This window comes from Hydractinia symbiolongicarpus, chromosome 3 (assembly GCF_029227915.1).
Source record: "Hydractinia symbiolongicarpus strain clone_291-10 chromosome 3, HSymV2.1, whole genome shotgun sequence".
NCBI lineage: Eukaryota > Metazoa > Cnidaria > Hydrozoa > Anthoathecata > Hydractiniidae > Hydractinia > Hydractinia symbiolongicarpus.
The window spans coordinates 10,936,267-10,961,226 of record NC_079877.1 but is presented as its reverse complement, the minus strand read 5'-3'; the positions used below and the strand labels follow the sequence as shown (position 1 = coordinate 10,961,226).

Below are 24,960 nucleotides of genomic sequence, written 5' to 3'. Positions count from 1 at the left end.
ATAATTTTCTTCCAACAACGAACTATCAATGCTGTTCACTGATCTCTGGTAAGTCAGACGTTTTTTCTTATATGTTGCTTCTTGCTCTATAACATATTCGTGATCGCTTTCACCTAAAAATATAGTTTTCGATAGATATATAAATCAACAGACTAGAAAAAAAAATCGAAGTTTATGTTTTGGCAACTTACAAATAAAGTCGCATCAGTATCTTGAACTCCCAACTCCTCTTCACCTAACAGCTCCTCCAAATCATCTTGTTCCTCTTCCTCATCAACAAAACGTAAAATATCTTCTATTGCTTCACGATAAGTAATCGTTTTCTTTCTTGACATGATTGTAAATAAAATATGAAGTATCGTCGACGCGAAGTAAAATAATTTAACATATAACCATTTTTGACAAGAATTTTCTTTTCTAACATATCGTTATAGAAATCGGAACTATTTTGATCGCGTTACCGCCTTTGCCGTTTCTGAGAGCACACGTGTCAAATGCGCGAACAATTATTTTCTAATTACCTCAAGAAAAAAATTAACGATTTTTTAATTACACAAGCAATTATCGACATTGACACATCGCAAAAAAGGACTGCAATCTTTTTTTAAGATTGTTTTTAACAAAATCAAGACACATAACGTAAAAGAGCATAAAATTTCGCGTCTAATGATATATAATATATGACCTTTTAAAAAAATTTTTTTTGGGGGATTTATGTCCCTTCAAAAACCAGTCAATACACCCACTTGCTGCATGAATTATTAAAAAAAATTTTATAGAAACATGCTCAAATAAATTTTAGGAAAAGTCGCCAAGTTTGCTGCATTCTAAATAAGGCAAAAAAAAGTTATCAACAAAAAACCAGTAGGGGGGGGGCGGAATCCGCCCCCCCCCCCCCCCCCCCCCCGGACCGAATAGGGTTAAGGTACATCTGAAGAACTTGTGCAGTGTGAGGTGTTGGGATATTATATGCAGCCATTATTAATTAAGACCTGAACATAGGATCCAGTTCCTTTGCAGGCTAGTGAGACTAATCTCCCTTGCAACCTTCAAGATCAGGTGTCTAGGTAGAAACCACTCCCTCCCCCCCCCACTGTGCAAGGCTCCACCAGACATCATCAATGACTAAGGTAAACCTAATGTATACTAATCACAAGTGCCGAAGAACTGCACTTCTGTCACCACAATTAATATGAGCAAAAGTTGCAGTTTAGCTCCTTTTAAAAGGAAATGTAAAATATGCTATTTTTATATTCCTTCACTCAGATTGCTTAGGAGAAGGGTGTACAGCAGTAAACAGAAGTAATGCAGTAACATACCTCAGAATCTAATTGCAAAGTTGGTAACGCTATGTTGGATAATGACATGCTGTATGTTTTCTCAGACAAACATGTATTATTTTCATCTTGTTGATTTTTAGCATTCATGGTGTAAACAACCAAACGTTTTTGTCACCATGTGAATTGTTGCAAACTCTAAATAATATCAGAATAATAGGATTATTCTTGCATCTTTTCAATGTTTACTTACACCCTATACATTTTCTTGATCAGCGTTTCAAGCTTCACCGAAGGAGGGTAACGAGTAAACAAATTTCTAAAAATAATTGTGACAATGGAGGGTTTTTGCAGATTACAGCAAGAACATGATCCTATAACACTGTAAGCAAATCAGTATTGTTACAAAAATTGCCAAACAACGTCCATAGGACTTTTTTGTTGTCGTCCCAGAATAATAAAAAGATAAAAAAGCCCTGGGGATAAGTTTAAGGGGTGCCATTTTAAAAATCACGTACCTGGGGTACACACACTAACCTAAACAATCGGGGACTATACACAATTTATCGCATACCGTATTTTCCGGTATATAACCCGCGTGTTATAAGTTGATATTTACGACTTCCACTGTTGGTGCGGGTTATAATGTGGTGCGGGTTATGTGATAAGTTTTATATTTTCTGTCATTTGTTGTGAAATTTAAAGTTTATACATTGAAAAATATAGTACCAATGGGATAAAATGTGTACATTAATATAACTGCATGCACGATTCTATATCTACGTAATCTTACTTCAACTATGTGACTTAATTTTTTTCACACAGTGAAATTGCTTCAACTTTCTGTTGCTTGCCAGCGCTAATATTACGAGCTCTCTCTGAAACACAATTCTGAAGATAATTTTTCTTTTGTGTTGAATGTAATTCTAATCTATTTATATCTTTGCAATCACATTGAGCACATTGAAATGATTTGCTTCTGGTAATAGAGCAACATAGCAGGTATCATTTTTAGGTTTAATTTACACGTATATCACAACCTAGTGCCAAGGACTTAATTATTAATTCCTGTTAAAAATACTGAAAAATGTTAAAATTAAAGTATAGATAATAATTTTCTTTTTTATCTTCGCTACCTTCGAGCAACAGGTGGCCACTAAAAATATCAAAAATAAATATAAAATACAATTGATAAGACACATGCAACTATCTCCTCCCAATTGTCACCATTCATTTTATCATGCACACTGTGATTGCTGAGATATAAATAGATAACGAAATTCTATAAAAATTAGAAATCAACGTTCCGTACATCGCTGTTACAGACAATCCGTGGTAATTATTATGTTGTTTATTTTTATGCCAAAAAAAACTTAAATATACATAAAGAACAGAGATTTTACTTTAGATTTATATATAACCTGATAGCATGGGTTTTATTTTTATTTTTTGTTTGTTTGTTTAATCGCAGGAAACAAGAGTTATTATTGGCTGAAACTAATGTTTACAAATAAAAGGAAAACAGCATTGTCAAATTAATTTTAATTTATTTTTATTTCGGCAATTGGAGACAAGGAGGTAAAGACTAAGAGACTAACTAGCGTTCTAACTAGACTAACTAGCGTTCAGACACTCGGTACTCGTGTTTGGGGTTCACGAGTTTAAATGTCCTCCACTTGTCTCCATCATGAAAAAAAAAACAGAACACACTCACATATTTATAAAGTGATTAGGGTAAGTAAAAATACGCTGAATTTTTTTCTTAACACGATGCGGGTTATGCAAAGGTGCGGGTAAGTAAAACACGTTGTTTGAAATTTTATGCGGGTTATACGAAGGTGCAGGCTATCTGATATCATCTAGTTTATAACTCCCTGAAAAGCTGAGCTGCGGGTTATACGATGTGCGGGTTTATATACCGGAAAATACGGTATGCAGTGATTTATAAAATGAGAAAGCACATCAGAGTCTGGTGAAAAGAGTAGGCCTGCTGATTTCTTTTTAATTGCAGCACACTTGGAAAATTGTGCTTAACTGAAATTTAATCTTGAATGACTAAAATAAATTTAGAAAACTTCTCTATGTCACGTTGGTGCTAAACTTTACAAATTATAGGCATGGATGGCTTCTGTTTTTGAAGTTATATATATATAACTCTATTATAACCGCCGTTGTTTGTTGGTTTGTCTGTTTGTTATGAAAATATGAAAAGCGATATAAAAAGGAAGGGTGACTCCAGGAATATTTCCAAGGGTTGACAACTAGTAATATCAGGCCTTTTCAGGAGATTTTGAGTGGGTGTGTGATGAATAACACGCCCAAAATGCATTTGCGTGTGCTTTAGGCGTGCTATTCTGGTCAAATTCTCATAGAATATAGACAGCACGCCTGAATCATTTCAGGTGTGTGTGGGCGTGTGCGCGTGCTATCGCACGCCTCTCATGAAAAGGCCTGTAATATTTATGAATACATCACAAACTTATTTTGATGACCACAATTAAGAGATAAAATATATAGAATGGATATTTGATATAATATAAAAAGCCATTTTTTAAAAAAACACAAGTAAGATTTATTTCTAAAAAATACAAGATTTGAAACAGACGACAATTGCAATTTGAGTATAGACTTCATCCTTCATCAGTAAGAGCTCCCCTTATGGGGACCGTCCAAACTTAAGGTGCCACAGAAGAACGATTCAATGCAAGAATTTTTATTCATCTTAATGTCCCTTTGCGTGGCAAAATGAAAATGGATTTTAAATACAACATAAAGAGACTCATACCTACATAAATAAAGACACTAACTGTATGTATATAACCACTGTTTTCGGTTCTTTAATTAAAACCGGCAACCACTGAATAAAATTGCCATATAATAAATATCAGTGTTTTAGACCCCAATCTCCCCAAACGTTCAATTGAAGGTAACCATGGAAACTTAAGTTTAGATGTGAATTGTCAGAAATGCAAAGGACCTATCACATAACATAGATCACAACACAACCTAGTCACGAGGAACCCACCTGAATGATTATGACAATGTTTTACAGCTAAACATTTTACTGCTAATCTGAGAGACAAAACTTAACCAATCAAAAAATAGTTAGTAGAAATGATTGGTCAGTAAAAACGTCGGTGAAAAGTTTTAGTTGGTGCAAAGTATTAGTCACAATGCCAAAATTTTTTGTACTTGTCAAGGTAAGATAGCAGGCTATGCAAGTGATCAAGTAGTTATAGGTACCTGTATGCAAATAGCTATGTCTGCTTTAACAGTTAATTAAGCAGTACTACAAAAGTTATTGGAAATATCCAAATTTACCAGGTTTGAAGTAAAAATTTTTGTTACTTTTTAATGCAGGAAACATTTCAAAATTGTTGTTCAAAATTGTTATTTAATTGATGATCATCTTGTATTATGTGACTTCATATGCAGCTTGTGAATTAACAAGTATGACATGACCTAAGACTTTGTGCAGCCAAGATCATTAAAATAATAGATAAAAAAGAGATGATGAAGGGTTTGGCAACTGTTACCCTAAAAAGGGGAGAAATACAGGAATCGATTTCGTTATCAGAAAATCCCCATAATAGAAAGGGATCTGCCCACAAAGTGGCTAGGAAGCACACTTAAATTTTTGCACCATAAGAAAGGCCATAATTTCTCAGAAAATTTTAACAAAGGAAAAAAATCATCCCAGCCTCTTTTCGGAATTCTGTAAAATAGCCTTAAAGGGTTTCCGATAAGGGAAACCAAAACGAAAAACATGATAGTTAACATGCAGTTTCGCAAGGATTCTCCCAACTACTTTGCCTGCAATATCTTGCACAAATTGTTTTGGTTGTGCTCTTTTCTCTGGTGGTTTCTCCATGAAGTTCTGGAGCAAAATATAGGCACATTTACTATATAGCGCAGCAAAAGGATCAAATTGGTTGCCTACTTCTTTTCTACTTTTAATTTAATGTCATTATATAGAGTGATTTCGAAAATATTATACCCTTAAATAAAACAATCTTCTATAGTAGCTATCTTATCAATTTCAATGCTTTTTTCAAGTTAATTTTTGAAACATAATATTTTTTAAAACAGGGGAAACCATTACCTATATTATTGGATACAGTCTCCTGAAACTAGGTTCAGGAAATGGGAAACCAAACCTGACTGCGTTATGGAAAAGGCGGACGTCACAAATATTTGGTGTTAAAGTCACCCAACCGAATATAAAAATATTATATGTTTGTTGTCTCCCCACAGCGATTACCCACCATTATTGCTGTGCTTTGCTTTAAATTTGATATGGGTGAGTGAATGTGTTACACCATAGCCCTGGGTTAACCACACCATGTGAGGGATATTGGAACGGAGTTGTCTGGTAGAGTGCAAACCCTAATTGGGTCTTCAAAACGAGCATTAGATACTTCAGGACTCCCTATCTAAGCCATGGCCTTTCCTGGAAATAACACCCCCGAATAACTCTCACAGTTCTGACAATGAAGAAGACACATTCTACTTACCAAGATGCAATCAAAAAAAAGTATCAGCCAGATTGACAAAACATTACGCGAACATGGAACTTTTCCTCCTTAAAACAGAGAAATCCCTTGAGCCTAGTTATGAAAAATATGCACATCTGTCTTTCTATCTGGATTATGTTGCTATTCTTAAATATACATACTGTATATAAGACCTATATAGCTAGCTCTACTATTTTTTTCGCACAAACGAAATATACTTGCCAATTTTCAAATCTGCTGTTCACTTCCACATTTCGCTGTCTATATCTTATCCGTACTGTCATCTTTGAAATAAATGTTATGCTGACTGTGCAAACTTTTTATCGCCAGGACTGACACGGCAGTCGATATGTACAGGGTAGTACGATAGCTACGCTGGAGATACGGTCGTAAACTCTCCAAATTAACGTAAACCTTCCGTGCAAAGAGTTTTGTTTAGTGTAATTAGTGTCCGCTATTTAAAAACTCAATTTTTTTTCGTCTATTTTAAACCAAAAAAATGATCCCTGTTTACTTTGAGTCACTAGCTGGGTGGTATATTGTTTCTTGTTCAAGCTTTTCATTCCTTCGCAGATGGCAAGTAACGAATCTTAATCATATTCGCTCATGCAATCCACTTGGAATAGCTCGTCCATCAACTTTTAACTTTCTCTAAAATTTGCGACCTAATATTAGGGACAAAGCTTTTTGCGACGGGTTTGTTATGAAACGAATAACTTTTAACCCTCATTGCCGCCTTGTGTTAAAGCCGAAGCTCGTTCACAGCGCTTCTTAGCGTTTTTTTATTGGGACCAAATAAAAGGTGTTGATTCCGTTAATCGATTTTTAGACGCGAAATAGGTATTTTTAACAGAAAATGATACAGCTTCCTTTTAAATTGTCCTGTAGAGAATAAAAATACTAGTTAAAGCATTATTTGTTTTATTGTACTCTAAGTTCTTATTGATACACTGTCAGCCATCCTCGTTCCCAGGTCTTGTTGCATATGCCAAAGCCGCTATCGCTTACTAGACAGCTAAAACGCAGTCCCCTGGGGACGAGGTTGACTATCAGCAAGCGTCCTGAAAAGGAGTTTTAGTGCATTTTAGGCTCCCATTTGAGATACAGAAGGCCTGCAAGTGCGTTATCAATTTCTCGTTCTTCTTTTTAAATACTATTTCGTACAAAAATGTTTCCTGCTTCAGCATATTGACATTATTGTCACACTATTGTCACAAGCCTCTAGCTATCCCTGGAGTAACATCGTTTACAACCTTGTCCCCAAGGTCTTATGGCCCCTAAACCGTTATCATCAACAACAAGGCAAAACGCCCTGGGTACGAGTAACGTCTCTAGTGATATATTCTGGTTTTGTTTTCATTGTTATATTTTCTATAGGTTGACATTTCTATTCATGTAGTTTTTTGCGGAGGAGGGGGGCGTCCTTAATGTTATAGGGCGTAACGAATTTCCGAGTTTTTAGATCAGAACAATTTTCCAAAAAAAAAGAAATAAAAACTATGCTGATCGAAGAATCTCATAATTTCTACATCGGTAAATAATTTCCCGATGTGCAAATAATTTTCCGATAAAGAAATAATGTCCGTTTTTATGTAACTTGACAAGAACTGTACACACCGATGTGTTTATCATTTTTTAGTATTTTTTGATACATATCAGGTTCTAACTAAATAAAATATATGTTACAAACAAGGCCTCTCCAAATATATTTCATCAAATTAAACCTTTATCGATTTGGCGCGAAGATAAAACCGTTTGATCGGATAGAATGGAGCATGTCGTTTTTGCACGATTCGACCAAAAGTAGCACCTACAATTTTTCGCCTGCGAACAGGGGCCCTGTTCCCCAACCCCCTCTGGGCGGTAACCATTTCTATAATGATTGGGGGCGTGGGGAAAGTAAGTTGGCGGACGGAGAAGGCGTAGTTGGGCGAGCCTAAATTCCAGGGTTATCGAGACGAACCAAAACACAAGGTCCATTATCTTCCGGTGGTCTTTGCCTCAGGTTGGTTTTGGTTGAATTAACTAGGCTGTTAATCTAGTTTGTATACACAGTAACTATAAGTAGCTGGCTTAGATTTATTCAAAGTCAGTCTGGCTTGAAGCATTTGACTGGGCAGGCTCTCCATATTGAACGTTTTTATAGTCTTCTAGCTAGACTTTTCCAAGTCACTATCGCTGCACTGCTGGATGGATAGCTAGATAAATGTGCATATTCGACTTGGCTAGCCTCATAAATATTGAGTCATTTCCAGAAGGGCTTAGTTAGACGGGGAGTCCTAGCACACCTAGAGTATTTAATGCTCATTTTTGAGCTACCACACAGATTTGTGGCGCCGTAGAGTAGCTAGTGGTTATATTTCTTGTACTCTGTGCGGGAGACCGGGGTTCAATTCCTCTTGACTGCGATTCAACATGGACGAGTGAATGTTACCATAGCCCGGGGTTAACCCAAGCCATGTGAGGGAAATTGGGAAGATGATACCCAATTCCAACACAGCCCACACAGTATGCCTTATCCCCAATTTTCCTCACATGGCTTGGGTTAACCAAGGGTTGGGTAAATTTTTTTTGGCAGAACTAATTTATGCAAAATTGACAAAAACTCGCAAAATTAATTCCTTTAGGGCACTCCTCCTGTGGCTACTGACAGTTTACAGGACGGGGAAAATGGTCTACAAAAACGATGTCGAGTGGCGCTATACTGTCTTCGCCCTGGGAACGAATTTGCTTGTTCCGATCTGAAAATCCTGGGAAAAAATATGCCCACTGACTCATTTTTGCAGCGTCTTCAGGACGCGGACCCAATATATTTTCAATGATGGCCTAAAGCAGCTGGGGGTCCTTGGGAGGCGCTGTGACCCCCCCCCCCCCCCCCAAGTGGGGTCTAGGAGTGATGCCCTGAAAATTTTTGCTAATATGCGACCTGAGACCCCCTAGAAATGCACTAAATTCATCTCTTTTGATGGTGCTATAATCTAGCTAAAATGTTGGTAAAAGTGCGAAACTCTCTATTTAGGGAACCAATTGGAAGCCAACAAATCAAATGACTCAAAAAGTAGAGAACAGTGTGCGTTTATGAGAATGTTTCAAAACAAAGACAAAGTTTATTCATATAAATAAAAGCTCTGTAAAACAAAGAAAACACATTGTCGTTTTTCTTTTTACTATAATTCAATCCCTTTGAAATTTAATTCAAAAATTTGTCTGAATAACTTTTGAAAGGAAGGTGCGTAATCGATAGTATAAGGGAGCTTAAAATGTTATCTATACAATTCAGTTCACAGGTGCGATTAATAACACATGGTGGGGAAAAACAATCGTTTTACTCCTAGAAACTCCAAAATTATAACTTAGAAAGAATAACAATTAGTTGTTACTGAAAAAATATACCTACCTGACGGAATTACAAACCATAATTCGCTAAATAATACGTCATAACTCGAGATCTGTTCACACTTACGAATTAAATTTAGATTCGTTTTTAGATGTAACATCTGTCTTTAAAAGTCGCTCACCCTCCACCTTGTAGCTTTTATAGTTTTGTAAATGAAGATGAAAAGATTAGCAGTGCTCACACAAAAAATAAACATTGCGAAAAAGAGGTTTAAAGAATTTTAAAAATATCATCATTTTCGTGTAGTTAAATGGTCGTTATTGGTGTTTAACAACTTCTGTACAACGCGCGAGTCTGCTCATATTCGCACTTAAAACATATTCACAAGAGGAGAGGGGCAAAGTAAAAATAAACAAAAAGAAAAAGAAAAAAATGTTACAAAATCTGATGGAATAGAGATTAAAAAAATGATATGATAACAGAAATGTCTGAGTTGTATTCGCTATCGCTGGATAAAACATCTATTATTTTCTTTTGACTTACACTTTTGTTCAATGTGTGTTTTATTTTTTATTTTCAATCTTCGCTTGGCTGCAGAGTTAAAGCACTTCTAATTTTTTTTCTCTTTTTTGAAGGAGCAGAAGCTTTATGATGATAAGTAGACATTTTTTAATATTTTATATAGCTTGATGTTGTTAGTGTTGCTCGCTTGTAAAAAAAACTTCCCGAAAAAGCATAAATGAAAGTCAAAGTGAAAAAAATTATTTTTAATTGATCGGATAAAAACAAACAATCATTAAAAGAAAAGCAATACAAGAAATTCAATTTTTACAACGTTGGTTGTGATTACGTTTTTGTTACAAAATATGCTCATATCACAGTTTATTGCTAAAGTGAGAAACATAAATATTTACACCTATATTTGATCCTTTTAGCATGTTTAGCTGGAAGACAAATGATGAGGATTGTGTTATTGGAAAAAAATGGCATTTCTATCCTATTTTATATAAAAAATGATTTCACCATTAAAAAGTTCACTTTTTTTATAAAAAAAGTTAAAAAAAAATTTGCAAAAAAACTTTTTTTTCCCTTACTCACACCTTGATTTGCAATGTTGTTTTCATGTCATTTCAGAAAAAAAATATTTGAATTTCCGCGCCCGAAGGCATAGGAAATTCTTTAAAACCGTCGTTTTTTTCTTTCGGAGCATTTTTTGAGAAAAAATCGACCCTGGGATTTCACGTTGCTCCGTTACAGATGTAAACTTCGTACCCAAGCTCTCTAACTACTGGGAAGTCTCGTATTGACGTTTCAGGCTAAAATTGGTATTTGTTTTCGCCAAATTTGGCACAGTTAACAAAAAAGGTATGCTGAACATAATGGTGACATAATAATTTTGATTTTTGTCACCTAAATGTCATTTTAGGTGAACATTGGTCCAAAAATTAGAACTACTTTATTTTGAACAAAATTTGGCACAGTTAACAAATAAAGTATGCTGAACATGATGGTGACATCAAAATTTTGGTTTTTTGCCACCTTAAATGTCATTTTAGGCCAAAATTGGTCCAAAAATTAAAACTACTTCATTTTCAACAAAAATTGGCAAAGTTAACAAAAAAAGTATGCTGAACATAATGGTGACATCAAAATTTTGATTTTTGTCACCTAAATGCCATTATAGGCCAAAATTGGTCCAAAAATTAAAACCACTTCATTTTCGGCTAAATCTGGCACAGTTAACAAATTAAGTATGCTGAAAATGATTATGGTACAAAAGTTTGATTTTTTGTCACCTAAATGTCATTTCAGGCCAAAATTTATCCAAAAATTAAAAATGCTTTATTTTCGACAAAAATTGACACAGTTAATAAAAAAAGTATGCTGAAAATGATGGTCACATCAAAATTTTGATTTTTTGTCAACTAATGCCGTTTAAGGCCATAAACGTTTCAATCGCAAGACTTTCAACCATGAATCGTTTTGTTTGCGTTTGTTGTAAGATATAATGTCACTGGTGTGCTTTATCTTCAGAGGTTCATGCACCAAACCCCTTCGAATGTTTGGCACAATAACACAACGAATTAGCAGGTTTTCATCAAATATTTTGGTAGCGCGCGGAAATTCTTAGAGCCCCCAGGGCTTCTTGTTTACCATCATACAGGCCTCGTCAGGAATGGCGTGTGATGGCCAGCACACATGCCCACACACGCCATGTATGAATGTTCCTGTGCGATCTTCGCACACCAAAAATTAACACTAAATACCTCAGGCTAATCACACACCAAAATAAATAATATTCAGTTCAATGAAGGTGTCTGTGAATAATTTTTTTTCTTACGACAAATAGGCTGTAAATTATTTATTTTTAAGGTCACTTCGAGTAAAGCTACACATCTTCGAGGGTACAAGTATAAATAAATAAGAGTAAAATATTTCAGAGTGAGAGTACAATGCAGGGACAATAAGAGTACAATAAGATCTTTTTTATTCTTTTTAATAATGCAAGTACGCAATAATTAAACTACTCGCGAGTAAATCTTTAAGGAAATATATCAAGTTACTCGCGGGTTATATTAAAGAAAAACATTAAATTTTTTTTTAATTTAGTTGCTCTTGTTAAAATAAAAAAAAATTAAAAAATAAATTTTAAAGTTCAACTTTTCTGTCTACTTCTTTAAATGCTTTTGCTACTTTCGTTATGTGAAATCACTTCCAGCAAGTTCTTTCCCAAGCACAAAGTCAGCATGATATCTAATTATAGTTATGGTGATCAAAGGCCACATACAGGAAGACTTTTTCTTGTGTTTTTTTGAAAATTATACAGAATGTGCTGATGTAGTTTTGAAAATTATACAGAATGTGCTGATGTAGTTTTGGAAGTTATTTATAATGGAGGAGAGTGTTACAAAGAAAGTTTTCTGTCTTGTTTATTTTACTAGCTAAAGACAATAATTTTGTTATAAATTGTCATAAAAATTTTAGTCTTTTGTTTAACTACTTTTACAGTTACAAAGTTGGCGTCTAGTATTTTTCGCTTGCAGCCCTTTCTTTGTTTGAGTTAAAAAAATGCTATTTAACGTATAATTTTTTTAAAAAAAATAATAAGCAATGAACGCATTGCACATTTCAGTTTCTTCGCAACAAATTACCTGCTTTGAAACATGGCAAAATTAGTGTTGCTGTATGTGAGTTCTATGATTACTTGAGAAAAATGGAACGATAATGAACACACGCCATCGCACGCCATTAAATATTATGCCGTGCGAACATTGCACACCTCAAAATGATTGAAAAGTATCATGGTGTTCGAAGCTCGCAAGCCAGCATTTTTCTTCCTGATCATACTGTCGTTTTCTTGTTCTTCAGAACGAAATTCTGGGTTTTTAAAGCTTTGTACGATTATATTTTTTTCCATATGACTACTATTTACATGTGAAACAAGTAAAACTTAACTTTGTTACATACAATTTAAATTATTTTCTTTCGTTGATCCCATGAACACTAAAATAATTAACTATCTGGTACATGTAAAGGTACATTTAAGTGTTTATCTGTACATAAAAATTAGATTACTTTAGGAAGGAAACCTTAGTTTTTTAAAATTATTTTTTTAAAATAAATCTTAACAGATCAAATGATTGTTATATAGCATATAATTGTTGTTTTATTTCGGTAGAATAACTATTGCAATCTCTTTTTAAAGTAAAGTTAAACAGTACAAAGACCAGCAAGAAAAAATAATCAGCAAATCTCTATAATAATACAAAGACTATGTCTGTCTGTCTGTCTGTCTGTCTGTCTGTCTGTCTGTCTGTCTGTCTGTCTGTCTGTCTGTCTGTCTGTCTGTCTGTCTGTCTGTCTGTCTGTCTGTCTGTCTGTCTGTCTGTCTGTCTGTAACAGTCAAAGTGGATGTGTTCATTTCCTTTGATGTAGCCAAAAAGTTATGTCCCAATGTTAAATTTTCTAACATTACGGCATGACGTTAATAACACTAATTTAACGTCAATATGTTATATTAAATTAATGAAGTCATTACAATGCAGTTATAACTTTTACGCCATGTGAGGGAAATTGGGGAGATGGCACACTGTGTGGGCCGTTGGATGTTGCCAGGAGTTGTCTAGTAAAGCGCGGACCCTAATTGGGTCTGCGTAGCTCAAAATGAGCATTAAATACTCTAGGACTCCTCATCTAAGCCATGGCCCCTCCTGGAAATAATAGACAGGGTATATCCCTCGATATTTGTGGGGCTACCATGTAAAATATGCACATCTATCTATCTAACATTTGGCAGAGAAAAAAGCAAGAAAATCATGTCATTTTGAAAAATGCAATTTGTAAACTCAACTGCAAAACAAATGAAACACTTGCTGCAGGGGTGTGAAACAAACATAAAAAAACTATACTTTCAGATATTTTTATGATCACAGTGTGTATTTAAAGTTTCAAAAAGTCGTCAATAATTATTTAAACAATGTTTTTTTATTAATATAACTTGTTTGTAAATTTTTTATTTTCCAGAAAATTGTAAACAAGCTTTGGAGAAGCATGGCAACCTCTCAACATAATGAAAAGGCACCATTGTTAAAAGAGAAAACTCCCATGTTAAACTACACAAAACGATATGATCAAGTTTCTTGGCGATCTGCTGATACTGATTTTGAAATTGATCCAGCTGCATCTAGTGCTGACGAAAACCTAAAGGTGAATGTTAAGGCTACAAAACCAGTAGGTTTTTGCACTAAAAGAAATAGAAAATTAATTGCTTTAGTTGTTGTTGTTGTTGTTTTCCTTGCTATTATGGCTAGTCTGATATATTTGTATTATTCAAAGACATCTCCAATCCCAATATCAAAAACACCAGTTGTGTCAACAAATTGTGGGGATATGACTGGTGTTATAGAAACATTAAAAAAGGACAACAAAGAAATAGAAATTTACACGTTTAAGGGTATTCCATATGCGCTGCCACCTAATGGAGATCTAAGATGGAGTGCACCAGTTTCGTTTAATGAAAATAGGTCTTCTTGTTGGAGTGGTGTATTTGAAGCAAATTCCCATGGTTCTGTGTGCATACAGAATGGAACAGGTGGTAATATGCAAGGTTCTGAAGATTGTCTGTATTTGAATGTTTATACTCCATCTTTAAAAAGAAAGTTACCTGTCTTCATTTGGTTGCATGGTGGTTCATACATGACAGGATCTGGTCATCAGTTAGGTATGACCCCAGACAATGAATTTGTCACCTCAATGGATGTTGTAGCAGTAAGCTTGAATTTTCGTTTAAATCTCTTTGGTTTTTTATCTCTGAAAGAACTTTGGCAAAAAGGTAAATCCTATGGAAATTATGGTTTTATGGATCAAATATTAGCATTGAAATGGGTCCAAAGTAACATCAAAAATTTTGGAGGTGATCCTAACTCTGTTACAATATGTGGACAAAGTTTTGGTGGTACGTCTATATTTGGTTTGCTTGCTTCTCCATTAGCTGGTGGATTGTTTCATAAAGCAATATCAATGAGTGGTTCACCAAAATTTGATAAAGCCTACACTGATGCATCTGCTGAAAATCAAGTATTTCTAAACGAAACAGCGTGTACGCAGACCAATGATACAAGACAGTGTCTGTACAACTTAAAAGCTACTGAAATTTTAAATGCAACATTGAAATTTTTGAACTCAAACATTTTCACAAAAAGATATGATTTTCCTACAAAAAGCATTCACTACCCTTCATTGGCAGTTATAGATCCTATTGTTATACCGAAACCTCCAAAAAATCTCAAAAACTTGTCTTTTAAAGGTAAAAAGGTTTCTGTTTTAGTTGGCAGTGCTGCTCAAGAAATTGGGATCTCACCTTTTGTTACTTTTGATGAAAAATCATGGACTGATTATTATTTGTATTTAAAAAAGAAACTTGACCCCTTCTCTACTAAGTATATTGATATAGTGCTTGGTAAATTGTATAGCAACACCACTAAAAATTTAACGAAAGAGTTCTCTGCAGAACTTATGCATGAAACCATTTCTTCGGATGTTTTAGAAAATTGCCCAATAAATCAGCTCGCTCATCAGTTTATGGAAAGTTCACATCATAATGTTTACCAATATGTTATCGCTCATAAACCAAGTAAGCCACTTCCTCTCCATGGATTCCAATCAAAAAATGCATTTAATTCATGGGAAACCATTGCACTCTTCAATTTCAAGAGATTAGAACAATTTGATTATAAACCAAGCTTAGACGATATAAACTTTCAAGATACTTTACGAAAAAATTTTAAACATTTTATGATGTATGGACATCCAGCAAACACTGACTGGCAAAAAAAAGAAACAGCTATTTTTAATGACAGGGGTGACATTGATGTATTAATGAGTCAGTATCATGAACAACAATGTCAGTTTTGGAACAATGTTGCAAATGGATTCACTTCTTATGCATGGAGCGATTAACAATGTTTGGTCATAGTGTTTTTGAAAAAAGGTTTAAGAAAGTTTTCTTTAGTTTCAATATGTGAGGGTGCTCCTGATTTTTAAAAATTTTTGGACAACTTTTACATAATATTTTTTACTCCTTTGAAAAAGGAAGAATTGTGTCATTCTTTTGAGGAGCAAAACCTTTAAATCTAAAACTTGTCAAATTAATTAGTGTGCTTGCACTTTGTAATTTTCCTTTTTTTTATATTATGTAGTAGTCTTTTACTATAAAAAATTCTCATTGTTAAGTCCATAATATGGATACACAATATCCATAAATAACAGCTGGTTGTTTTCAGCTTCTAAGGATTAGGTATCTATTTACATAGATCAATTTAGGCACTACCTTCAGTGGATAAAATTTTTCCTAACCAATAAAATTAAAAACAAAATGTTTTGATTTTATCATGAGTAAATGTTAAATATTACGTAAATAGTTGTTTTAAGAATATAAAGTAGATCATCTCCAAATTATGCCTAAAGTTTGATTTTTTTTCAACCTTTTTTCACTTGTCAACAATTTTGGTCAACTGCAAAATTTTATCCACTGAAGGTATATCACTTTTTATATAAATATTTTATACAGTAGTTAGCATTTTTCTTTTTTTTTTTTAAGAAAAAGGTCTTGTTATACATTATGGTTTTTATTGCAGTTTTCAACTTTTTTGTAATACATGGAATTAAAACATTGAATATGTTAATGTGACTTATTCCATTTCGTTTTGATTGCATTTTTACAATGGTGTTATGTTTTATTTTTTTTCCAATGTAACTTTTCAAAACAATGTTTTCAATTGTTTTTATTTTAGTTTCTTGCAAATAATGTCTTAATTATTAAAATTTATCAATTATTAAAAAAGGTTTACTAAATGTCAACCCTAATCATCAAAATTAAAAATATCACAAGTACTTACACATACATTCCCGTAACACGTAGAAATGAGAAATAACTTAATATTATGATTAGATATATTTTATACTACTGCAACGGTTATTATTATTTGTCTTCGTTCATTCACCTTAACCTTTTCCTGATGCCCTATATGGCTGTTTGGCACACAGTTATCACTATGCCCAAAGTATTTCTGAGGGTACATGAGCAAGATATATATATACTGCGTTAAGTTGTTTTTTATTTTTTTATTTTTCAAGCATGTTAATGATGTATCAGTTAAGAATACTTTTTGTTCTTCAAAATTTCACAGTATGAAATAATTAAACATCACAGAATTTATGTTCCATCCCATCCTGTTATCATCAAATTGACTTTTAGCGTACCTTTTTAGATTTTTGAGTCATTCCTTATCGAAAGATAGGAATATTTACTATGCAAAATATAGTTATTTTAAATTCTGCTTTGTTTGTTTTAATTTAATTTAGTGGAATTTGTTCACAGTTCTATTTACTCTCCTGTTAATTTGTTGTTTTGTTGTTGTTATATTGGATTGTGGATTCTGTGAATTAAAAGGGAAAAAAAATCCAGAAAATATATTTGTTTACCAAGATTTTTATTGCAGACAAGCTATCAGTGGATATTTGACCCACCTAATATATACAGGGTTGCTAAGTTCTTGAAATTCCTGGGGTTTCTTATTTATCTTAAAAATTCTAGGAAAAATGATATAAATATTTATCTTATTTGAATATTTTTCCTGGAAATTTTTTATAATGAAAAACAAAATGGAAAAAAAACAATCCTCTAAATCCTTAATTGCAATCAAACATTTCTGTAGCAACCCTGTTTTGTTAATTTTCCTTTTCATTTGTGAAACATTAGGGTGCTGTTGTTGCTAATTGTCCTGCTTCCATGCATTTTGGATTTTCTTTTCTTGCTAGTAGAATTTTTTTTTTTTGAGATGAAACAAGGCACTTGTTTTATTGTTATTTTTGTGTGTCATTCGTGAAATGGTAGCATTAATTTTATTTTAACAAACTTTTAACATTCAAAACCTGCGGAGGAGAGCTCAAGCTATTTTTTTAAAAAAGTGAACAGATCTAAATAAATCTTTTTGAGTGATTTTTTCAATATAAGTAACCTTTAATAACATAGAGGTCAATCTTCAGATGAAACATCCTTACGTTTTCTGTGATAGACAGCTCTGAGCCAATTGTTTTCAGACTATTTACTATGGATTTTTTGGAAGTCTTACACATACACTTTGAGTCTCCAAGTTTCCCTTCAAAAGTAGTACCTACCTCCAAATCACCTGGTTTATAAGGACCTAGTTGTACTTTATGCATGGTATAAATATTGACAAAAAATATTTAGCCTTTATTGGTATGTTTTTATTATCTTTTAGAAGAAACGAGAAAATTATGGATAAAAGGAAAGTAGCGTATCATAAGTTAAAAGATGAAGATAGTGACAGTGAGGTTGATATCTATGATGCGACAGCCACTCAACGAAAAAGCCAAACAAATATGATAAAAAAAATTGGAGTAGTTTCTATGACTTTGTTTCTTCTTGCAGTAACAACAGCTGTAATCGTCATATCAGTGCATTCAAAAAGTGCGGCATTATATGTTAATAATAATCCTATTGTTACTACTGACTGTGGTAGTGTATCTGGCGTTGAAGAAATTGATGAAGGCAAGAAAAGTTTTATATTTAAGGGTATACCATATGCTGTTCCACCAGTTGGGAATTTACGATGGACTCCACCTGTAAGATTAAGTGATGGAGAAAAAAAACATTGCTGGAAAGGAGTTTACCCAGCACACAAGTTCCGCTCTAAATGTGTTCAAGGTATGGAAGGTTTTGAAGATTGTCTCTATTTAAATGTTTACACACCTACTCTAAGTAATACCTCTAAACTACCTGTTTTTGTATGGATCCATGGAGGATATCTATTAACAGGTTATGGAAATATGTTTGGTTACTCGCCTTCAGGGGAGTTTATTCATGCCATGGGCGTTGTTGCGGTTAGTATGAATTATCGTTTGAATGCCTTTGGTTTTCTTACCCTAAGGGAACTTTGGCAAAAAGATAAGTGCTATGGAAATTACGGTTTTATGGACCAAATACTAGTGCTGAAATGGGTCCAGAGTAATATCGCGAATTTTGGGGGTGACCCTAACTCTGTTACGATATGTGGACAAAGTTCTGGTGGTACATCTATATTTGGTTTGCTTGCTTCTCCATTAGCTGATGGATTGTTTCATAAAGCAATACCAATGAGTGGATCTCCTAAGTTTGAGAAGTCTTATATCAACGCATCTAAAGACAACAGCAAATTTATTAAAAATGCACATAAATGTAGCAATTTGTCCCAAGGAGAAAAGTTACGCAGTTGTTTATATCACATGTCAGCCAAAGAAGTAACTTTAAGTATTCCATATGAGACATATCCTAATTGGGGCATGGATGATTTGCTCGATTTCCCAACATACGGTCATTTTGATGGTGCTCTTGCTGTAGTCGATCCTGTAGTTGTAGTGAAACCAATTAAGGAATTATCTCAAATCACTTTTAAAAACCAACATAGAATACCAGTTCTTATCGGAAACACTGCCCAAGAAATTGGCTTTCAACCTGTTAAGCATTTTAAAGGACGTAATGCATGGACCAAATTTCATAACTTCTTGAAAGAACGTCTTGATGATTTTTCACCAAATTTTATAAATCTGATATGGGGAAAACTGTATAAGAATAAAACTGATGTAAAATTCTCAAGTGCTCAAATGGTTTATGAAACTTTGGTTACTGATGTACGGACCACATGTCCCCTTAATCAATTAGCAGAAGATTTCAGCAAAAGCACGCACCATGATATTTATAGATATGTTGTTGAACATGCTCCGTATAAACCTATTAAGTTTGGATTTAATAAAAATATATCAGCACATGCATTCCATGTTTGGGATGCTGCTGCACTGTTTAATTTTAAGATGGTGACTAAAACTGGCTACCAACCCCGCTCAACTGATTTTGCATTTAGAGATACTATTCGTAGAAGCTTTAAAAATTTTATTAAAAATGGTAAGCTGGATAATTGGAGAGCAAATCGAACTGGTGTTTTTAAGACTGATGGTAAACTTTACATACAGGGTGATTACCATGAAAATAAGTGCAAGTTTTGGAATAATAAAACTAATGGCTTTGTTCCTTATGCATGGATAAACTAATTTTTCTATATATATTTTTTTGTGTTTACTTTATGGGAATAAATATTGAATGGAAATTCAATTTTAGGGGGATAATATTTATACACTTTATATTTATATTTTTTACTATTAATTTCCTTAATTTTCGATTCTTTTTTTACAGTATAATGCGTTGTTTCTTTTGTATTTATCTTAGCAATTTTATTTAGAAGTTATTGTAACTTATGTAATTTATATTGGGACATAGAGGTGTAATTGTTGTTCTTGTTTATTTCAAAAGGCGTGAAAAACATGTATATATATTTCAAATATCTAGTTTTAAATGCTAATAATATCAGTGTTATTAAATCTTACTATTGTAGTAGACATTGTCTTCACAATCATTGTTTTTATTTATTAAGCATGATCAATAAGTTTTAAAAATTATAATTATGTACGCGAAACATGACAACATTTACCTGTTTTTACCAAGATATTTTTTTTATGATAATCATGTAAATGATTTTATTTTTATACGTTTTAATGATCACTCATCGTGATTAACAACTTCTCGATAACAATGATAATCAGCAATGATTGCATAGATAGTATATATTTATTTTAACTCGCTCTAATCATTACATCTTTTGCTTCATTCTGCTATTTGTTTGTTTGTTCTAATACATTTTAATATTGCAATTTTTGTACAATTTTTTGTACTAATTAGTGTAAAATGCTGTACAAATATGTACAACATGTAGTTCACTCTTTTGTTTTGGATAATGTTTAAATGCGCAGAAAACATTCAAAAACATAATCACTACTTTTGAAATTCATTCAATAAGAACCGGCTACTAGTTTTTTTATTCCAACTGATTTAATTGAAAAAACTTGTGACCTTTTAAGTCACAATATATTGTAGATCTTATAGTTAAACCTGTACAATATTTTGTACAATTAATTGTGTACAATATATACTGTAGCAGTGTAAATAACCCTTTATATACTTTACGTGCTTATATATTATAAACAGAAACTTTCGCGAATTTTAAACAAATATTTTTGCCAACAAAAATTTTTTGCACCTAATAATGTTAAATTAAATACTATATTTATTCTAATTTTGTGAGTACTATACAATGTAAAATGTGTCGTCTATTTTAAAAGACTGTATATATTTATCTGTTATATTAGAAACAAAAAGTCTTGGGATGGATAATAAATATTAACATCAATTTTTTGATGAATTCAGAAAACAGCTTTTTTGTCGAGTATACATGGCACAAGCTTTATTTAATAATTAATTTTTTTGATAGGTTTTTGCTTCTATATATGTTCAATTTATTCTGTAATGCTCAAGATCTAATAGTTGGTGGCTAACTATATCGGGACTTTCTAGTTTTTATTACCATGTTAAACATGCCATTTGGGATTTCAAAATGTTTTTTTTATTAGCTAGTTTAATGTTTTCGTTTGGATCTTACAGTTGTATCTAGATTTATTTTTTATATTATAGCTAGCTAATCATCATTATCATATTCAACTCTTTATCTGTGTTCGGCTGCAGGTTTTTTTGTAAATTCTCTGTACTGTCTTTTTCTGTTGACCTTTTGATCTATATATGTCATACGACATAAAGAATAGGCATCAGACAGAATGAAATATAAAACTATTACCGGAGTATATGCATTGTGTTTTGAAATGACTACTAAAAACTCAAAGAAAAGGTTTATAAAATCTGTCCAATTTAATTTTTCCATCTTAAGATACTTTTCAAGTTTAATAAACTTTAAATTGCAACGCCTATCTTTGTTAAACAGAAATCAAAGTGTTTTCATCACAGAGTAATTACAAATCCTTCACAGGTTTAGATGGTTTCTGATTTGCTTATTTACTGTTTATTCTATCCTATTATTGTCTTCTTTTTTTTTAGTATGAAACGAAATAAATACGATCCCCTTCCACAATTTTCGGAATCAGATAGTGATATCGATATTTTTAACGCAAAATCTTCCATGAACTACACTGCTTCTCATAAACAGAAAAGATGGGGAAAGACGACTAAACTTGTGCTTGCTTTACTTGTGATTATCGCGTCTGTTAGTAGTATTATTGTAGCCATATCGCTTCATACTCGGGTAAAGCTTATGAACAACAATCGTGAAGCTAGTGTGATTGTGTACACAGAATGTGGTCCAGTCTTGGGCTACAAAGAAAGTGCAAAGGTAGAACATCAGTTTCTAACTACATATGTTTTTAAAGGTATTCCTTATGCAAAGCCACCTATTGGTGATTTGAGGTGGACACCACCTGTTCGATTAAGTCTCGACAAGAAAAATTGTTGGAATGGCATATTTAATGCAAGCACTTCTGGGAACAAGTGTGTACAAAGTGATAATGGAAAAATTGTTGGATCTGAGAATTGCTTATATCTGAATGTCCACACCCCTGCTGTCAAAGGAAAGCTGCCAGTATTTGTGTGGATATTCGGTGGATATCTAACTAGTGGTTTCCCCAACGATGTTGGTTATTCACCTGATAGTGAGTTTGTCGCCTCAATGAATGTTGTTTCTGTCAGTATGAATTATCGTTTGAACGCTTTTGGATTTTTGACTCTCAGGGAGTTAAGAAGAAATGGAACAGATGGTAATTATGGTTTTATGGATCAAATACTGGCATTGAAATGGGTCCAAAGTAACATCAAAAACTTTGGAGGTGACCCTAACTCTGTTACAATTTGTGGACAAAGTTCTGGTGGTACATCTATCTTTGGTTTGCTTGCTTCTCCATTAGCTGATGGATTGTTTCATAAAGCAATATCAATGAGTGGATCTCCTAAGTTTGAGAAGTCTTATGTAGATGCGGAAAGAGATAATCGTGTTTTTATCAACAAGACAAAATGTATAACGTTTATCACTGCAGATGAAATTCGTTCTTGCTTGTATAATTTAACTTCAAAGGAAGTGTTTTTATCCATTCCGCAAAATACATATCCCAACTGGGGAATGTTAAATCTGTATGATTTTCCAACGAAGGGTTATCTTAATGGCGCTTTAGCTGTTGTTGATGGTAATGTTGTTGTCAAGCCACCTAAGGAGCTGGCCAATGTAACTTTCAAAAGTAAAAAAAAGGTTGCGGTCTTAGTAGGAAGCACTGCTCAAGAAATCGCATATGAACCTGCTCATACTTTCGAAGGCGTTGATTCTTGGAACAAATTTCGTAGCTTTCTTAAAAATCGTCTGGATAATTTTACAACAAACTTTGTCGACAAAATATGGGGGAATTTGTATAAGAACCAGACTTATAGAAATGGGACGCTGAAAACAGCGCAGTACTTATACGAAACTATTTCTGCTGATGTTAGAGTAACGTGTCCCACGAACAAGCTAGTTCATGATTTTCAAAAAAGTGTTCATCACACTGTTTATAGATATATTGTGACTCATTCTCCTTACGAACCAATCAGATACGATGGTCTGTCGTGGTTTAATGCGTTTCACGCTTGGGATAGTCATGCGTTATTTGGATTAAGAAAGGAAGTTCAAGCTGGTTACAAACCTAACTCAGAAGATAAGAAATTCATGAAATCGATTCGAACTACTGTTTTACAATTCATGAAAGAAGGCTCAATAAATTGGACGTCCACGCAAACGGGTGTATTCAATCAAGATGGCGGTATCGATGTTTTGAAAGGAGATTACCATGAGAAGCAGTGTGAATTTTGGAATACTGTTGCGAACGGTTTTGTTCCGTATGCTTGGATTAACTAAAATTATACACGTTACTGGTCCTACATAATTATAGAAGCTTTTCTAGCGAAATTATTTATTGCAAGAGATTACCATAAAGTTAGGAGAATAAAAAGATAGATCCTCGTAGCTTAAAAGGAGAGGGATAATTTTTAAGTAGGTTTTGCTGATTTAGGCTCTCTTTACAACAAAAAATCTGCTCGAATTGGCGAAACAGTCACTATCCTTGGATTTTCGAGAGAAAAATCTACAAATTTACTTTTTGCAAAAAGAAATTTATTTCACTTTTTCATTTTTCATAGTGTGGGTAAGTTGAAAGTGTTTCGGAATAACACCATATTCTTTTATTGCACTCACCCTTTTTTAATAACAAACATATATTTTGGGTTTGATCTAGATTTTTTTAACTTTAAGGTAGATTTTCTGATAGAGTCAAAGCCCTGTTTTATAACTTTTATATACTTTTCAGCAATATATTCTTATATTTAAAAAACATTGTGTGGTTGTTCTAAAAAAACCGTTAATGCTGTTACTTAGAACGAAAAACTATTTTTTAGATATATTATTTAATTATTTAACATGAGATACCTCATATTTATATTTTTGTTGGATTATAAGTTTAAATGAAATACCACTGTCAGAATTTTTATACTTTTGATTGACACTGCTTGATGAGACGAATTTCCATTCAAAAATAGAATAAAACAAATGATATCAGGCAATTGCGATTTCTGAAATCTGATTGGTTGACAAAGATTTTTTGTTCCAATCCATAGTGAAATTGGAAATAATTTTAAACTTTTTTAATACAGGAAAGTAGAAATTATTGAAAACAAAAATAAATTAAGATGGCCAAAGTATTTTTATTTGTTCCGTTCCGTCCCTTTTTTGACTTCTTTTGTTCTTGAGTGGAAATTCCAGCAATATCTATGTGTATTTTTTAATAACTTGTGTTGAGATAAATATTTTGTGATGCACTTAACTGTCACAGATGATTTTTTCACATCCTCCCACTTCAAAAGAACATTCTATTTTAACCCTATTTAAGTTGGGGAATAGGGGAGAAGGGTGCTACTCTTAGGTTCTAGCAGTAATTCAGAAGCAGCAGAGTTGAACTTTTTCGGTGGAACCAAAATTTTTCTTCTGGGGCTATATAAAAATGGCGATTTGTTTTTGCAAAATGTATGAGTTAGTATATCGTGGGCAGTATATTCTACAATTAGACTGGTAGCATATTCTTCGTCCGTCAGTTTGTGTGGTATTCAAATCTATTTTTTATTCTTTTCTTTTTGCCATTTAACCTTCCTTCCTATCCGAAATTTTCCTTTAAAAATCTCTTACATTTTCACCCGTATGTTATGTTTCGGTACGCTTAAAATACTATCAAAGCATCTCCATTTCGCCCCTTGGTGTTAGAAATAGTCTTGGGGTTTAAGTTTCCGTGAGTGTTTCGCCCACATCAAAATGCGAAACATGTTTAATTTCGCTGGATTTTTTCGCGCTGACATTTCAGGGTA

The 24,960-nt window shown here is 33.2% G+C and overlaps 4 protein-coding genes across 8 annotated transcripts in view; 3 read left to right on the top strand and 1 right to left on the bottom strand.

Annotated features, from left to right (window-relative positions):
* Positions 1-6,130, bottom strand: part of LOC130635679 (uncharacterized) — a 34,119-nt gene extending 27,989 nt beyond the window's left edge. For all 4 annotated transcript variants that reach the window (XM_057445092.1, XM_057445093.1, XM_057445094.1 and 1 more), the window contains exons 1-2: positions 6,014-6,130; positions 1,320-1,475 (exon numbers count right to left, since the gene is read on the bottom strand). In XM_057445092.1, the coding sequence (XP_057301075.1) occupies positions 1,320-1,427 (108 nt within the window). In that variant the 5' untranslated portion in view covers positions 1,428-1,475; positions 6,014-6,130. The remainder of the gene's footprint in view (positions 1-1,319; positions 1,476-6,013) is intronic.
* LOC130635682 (uncharacterized) overlaps positions 1-24,960 on the top strand; it is a 97,621-nt gene that overhangs the window by 50,007 nt on the left and 22,654 nt on the right. The gene's annotated exons all lie outside the window — the stretch shown is intronic.
* LOC130635680 (para-nitrobenzyl esterase-like) lies at positions 7,337-15,665 on the top strand. 2 transcript variants are annotated; one of them, XM_057445098.1, is made up of 3 exons: positions 7,337-7,796; positions 13,653-14,934; positions 15,175-15,665. In XM_057445098.1, the coding sequence occupies exons 2-3, from the start codon at positions 13,680-13,682 to the stop codon at positions 15,585-15,587; spliced, it is 1,668 nt and encodes a 555-aa protein (XP_057301081.1). In that variant the 5' UTR covers positions 7,337-7,796; positions 13,653-13,679; the 3' UTR covers positions 15,588-15,665. The 2 variants fall into 2 exon arrangements, with proteins under 2 accessions (XP_057301081.1, XP_057301080.1); XM_057445097.1 differs by having other exon boundaries at positions 7,352-7,796; positions 13,653-15,665.
* LOC130636827 (uncharacterized) lies at positions 13,715-24,875 on the top strand. The gene is made up of 5 exons (XM_057446675.1): positions 13,715-13,835; positions 17,912-19,733; positions 19,912-19,941; positions 21,211-21,261; positions 21,566-24,875. The coding sequence occupies exons 2-5, from the start codon at positions 17,928-17,930 to the stop codon at positions 23,462-23,464; spliced, it is 3,786 nt and encodes a 1,261-aa protein (XP_057302658.1). The 5' UTR covers positions 13,715-13,835; positions 17,912-17,927; the 3' UTR covers positions 23,465-24,875.

Excerpts from the sequence above, each read along its gene's own strand:
- LOC130635680 (XM_057445097.1), top strand. The coding sequence starts at position 13,680 with ATGGCAACCTCTCAACATAATGAAAAGGCACCATTGTTAAAAGAGAAA.
- LOC130636827 (XM_057446675.1), top strand. The coding sequence starts at position 17,928 with ATGGATAAAAGGAAAGTAGCGTATCATAAGTTAAAAGATGAAGATAGT. Across the intron at positions 19,942-21,210 it reads TAGAAGTTATTGTAACTTAT|CTAGCTAATCATCATTATCA; the intron begins GTAATTTATATT and ends TTTATATTATAG. Across the intron at positions 21,262-21,565 it reads TTATCTGTGTTCGGCTGCAG|ATGGTTTCTGATTTGCTTAT; the intron begins GTTTTTTTGTAA and ends TCACAGGTTTAG.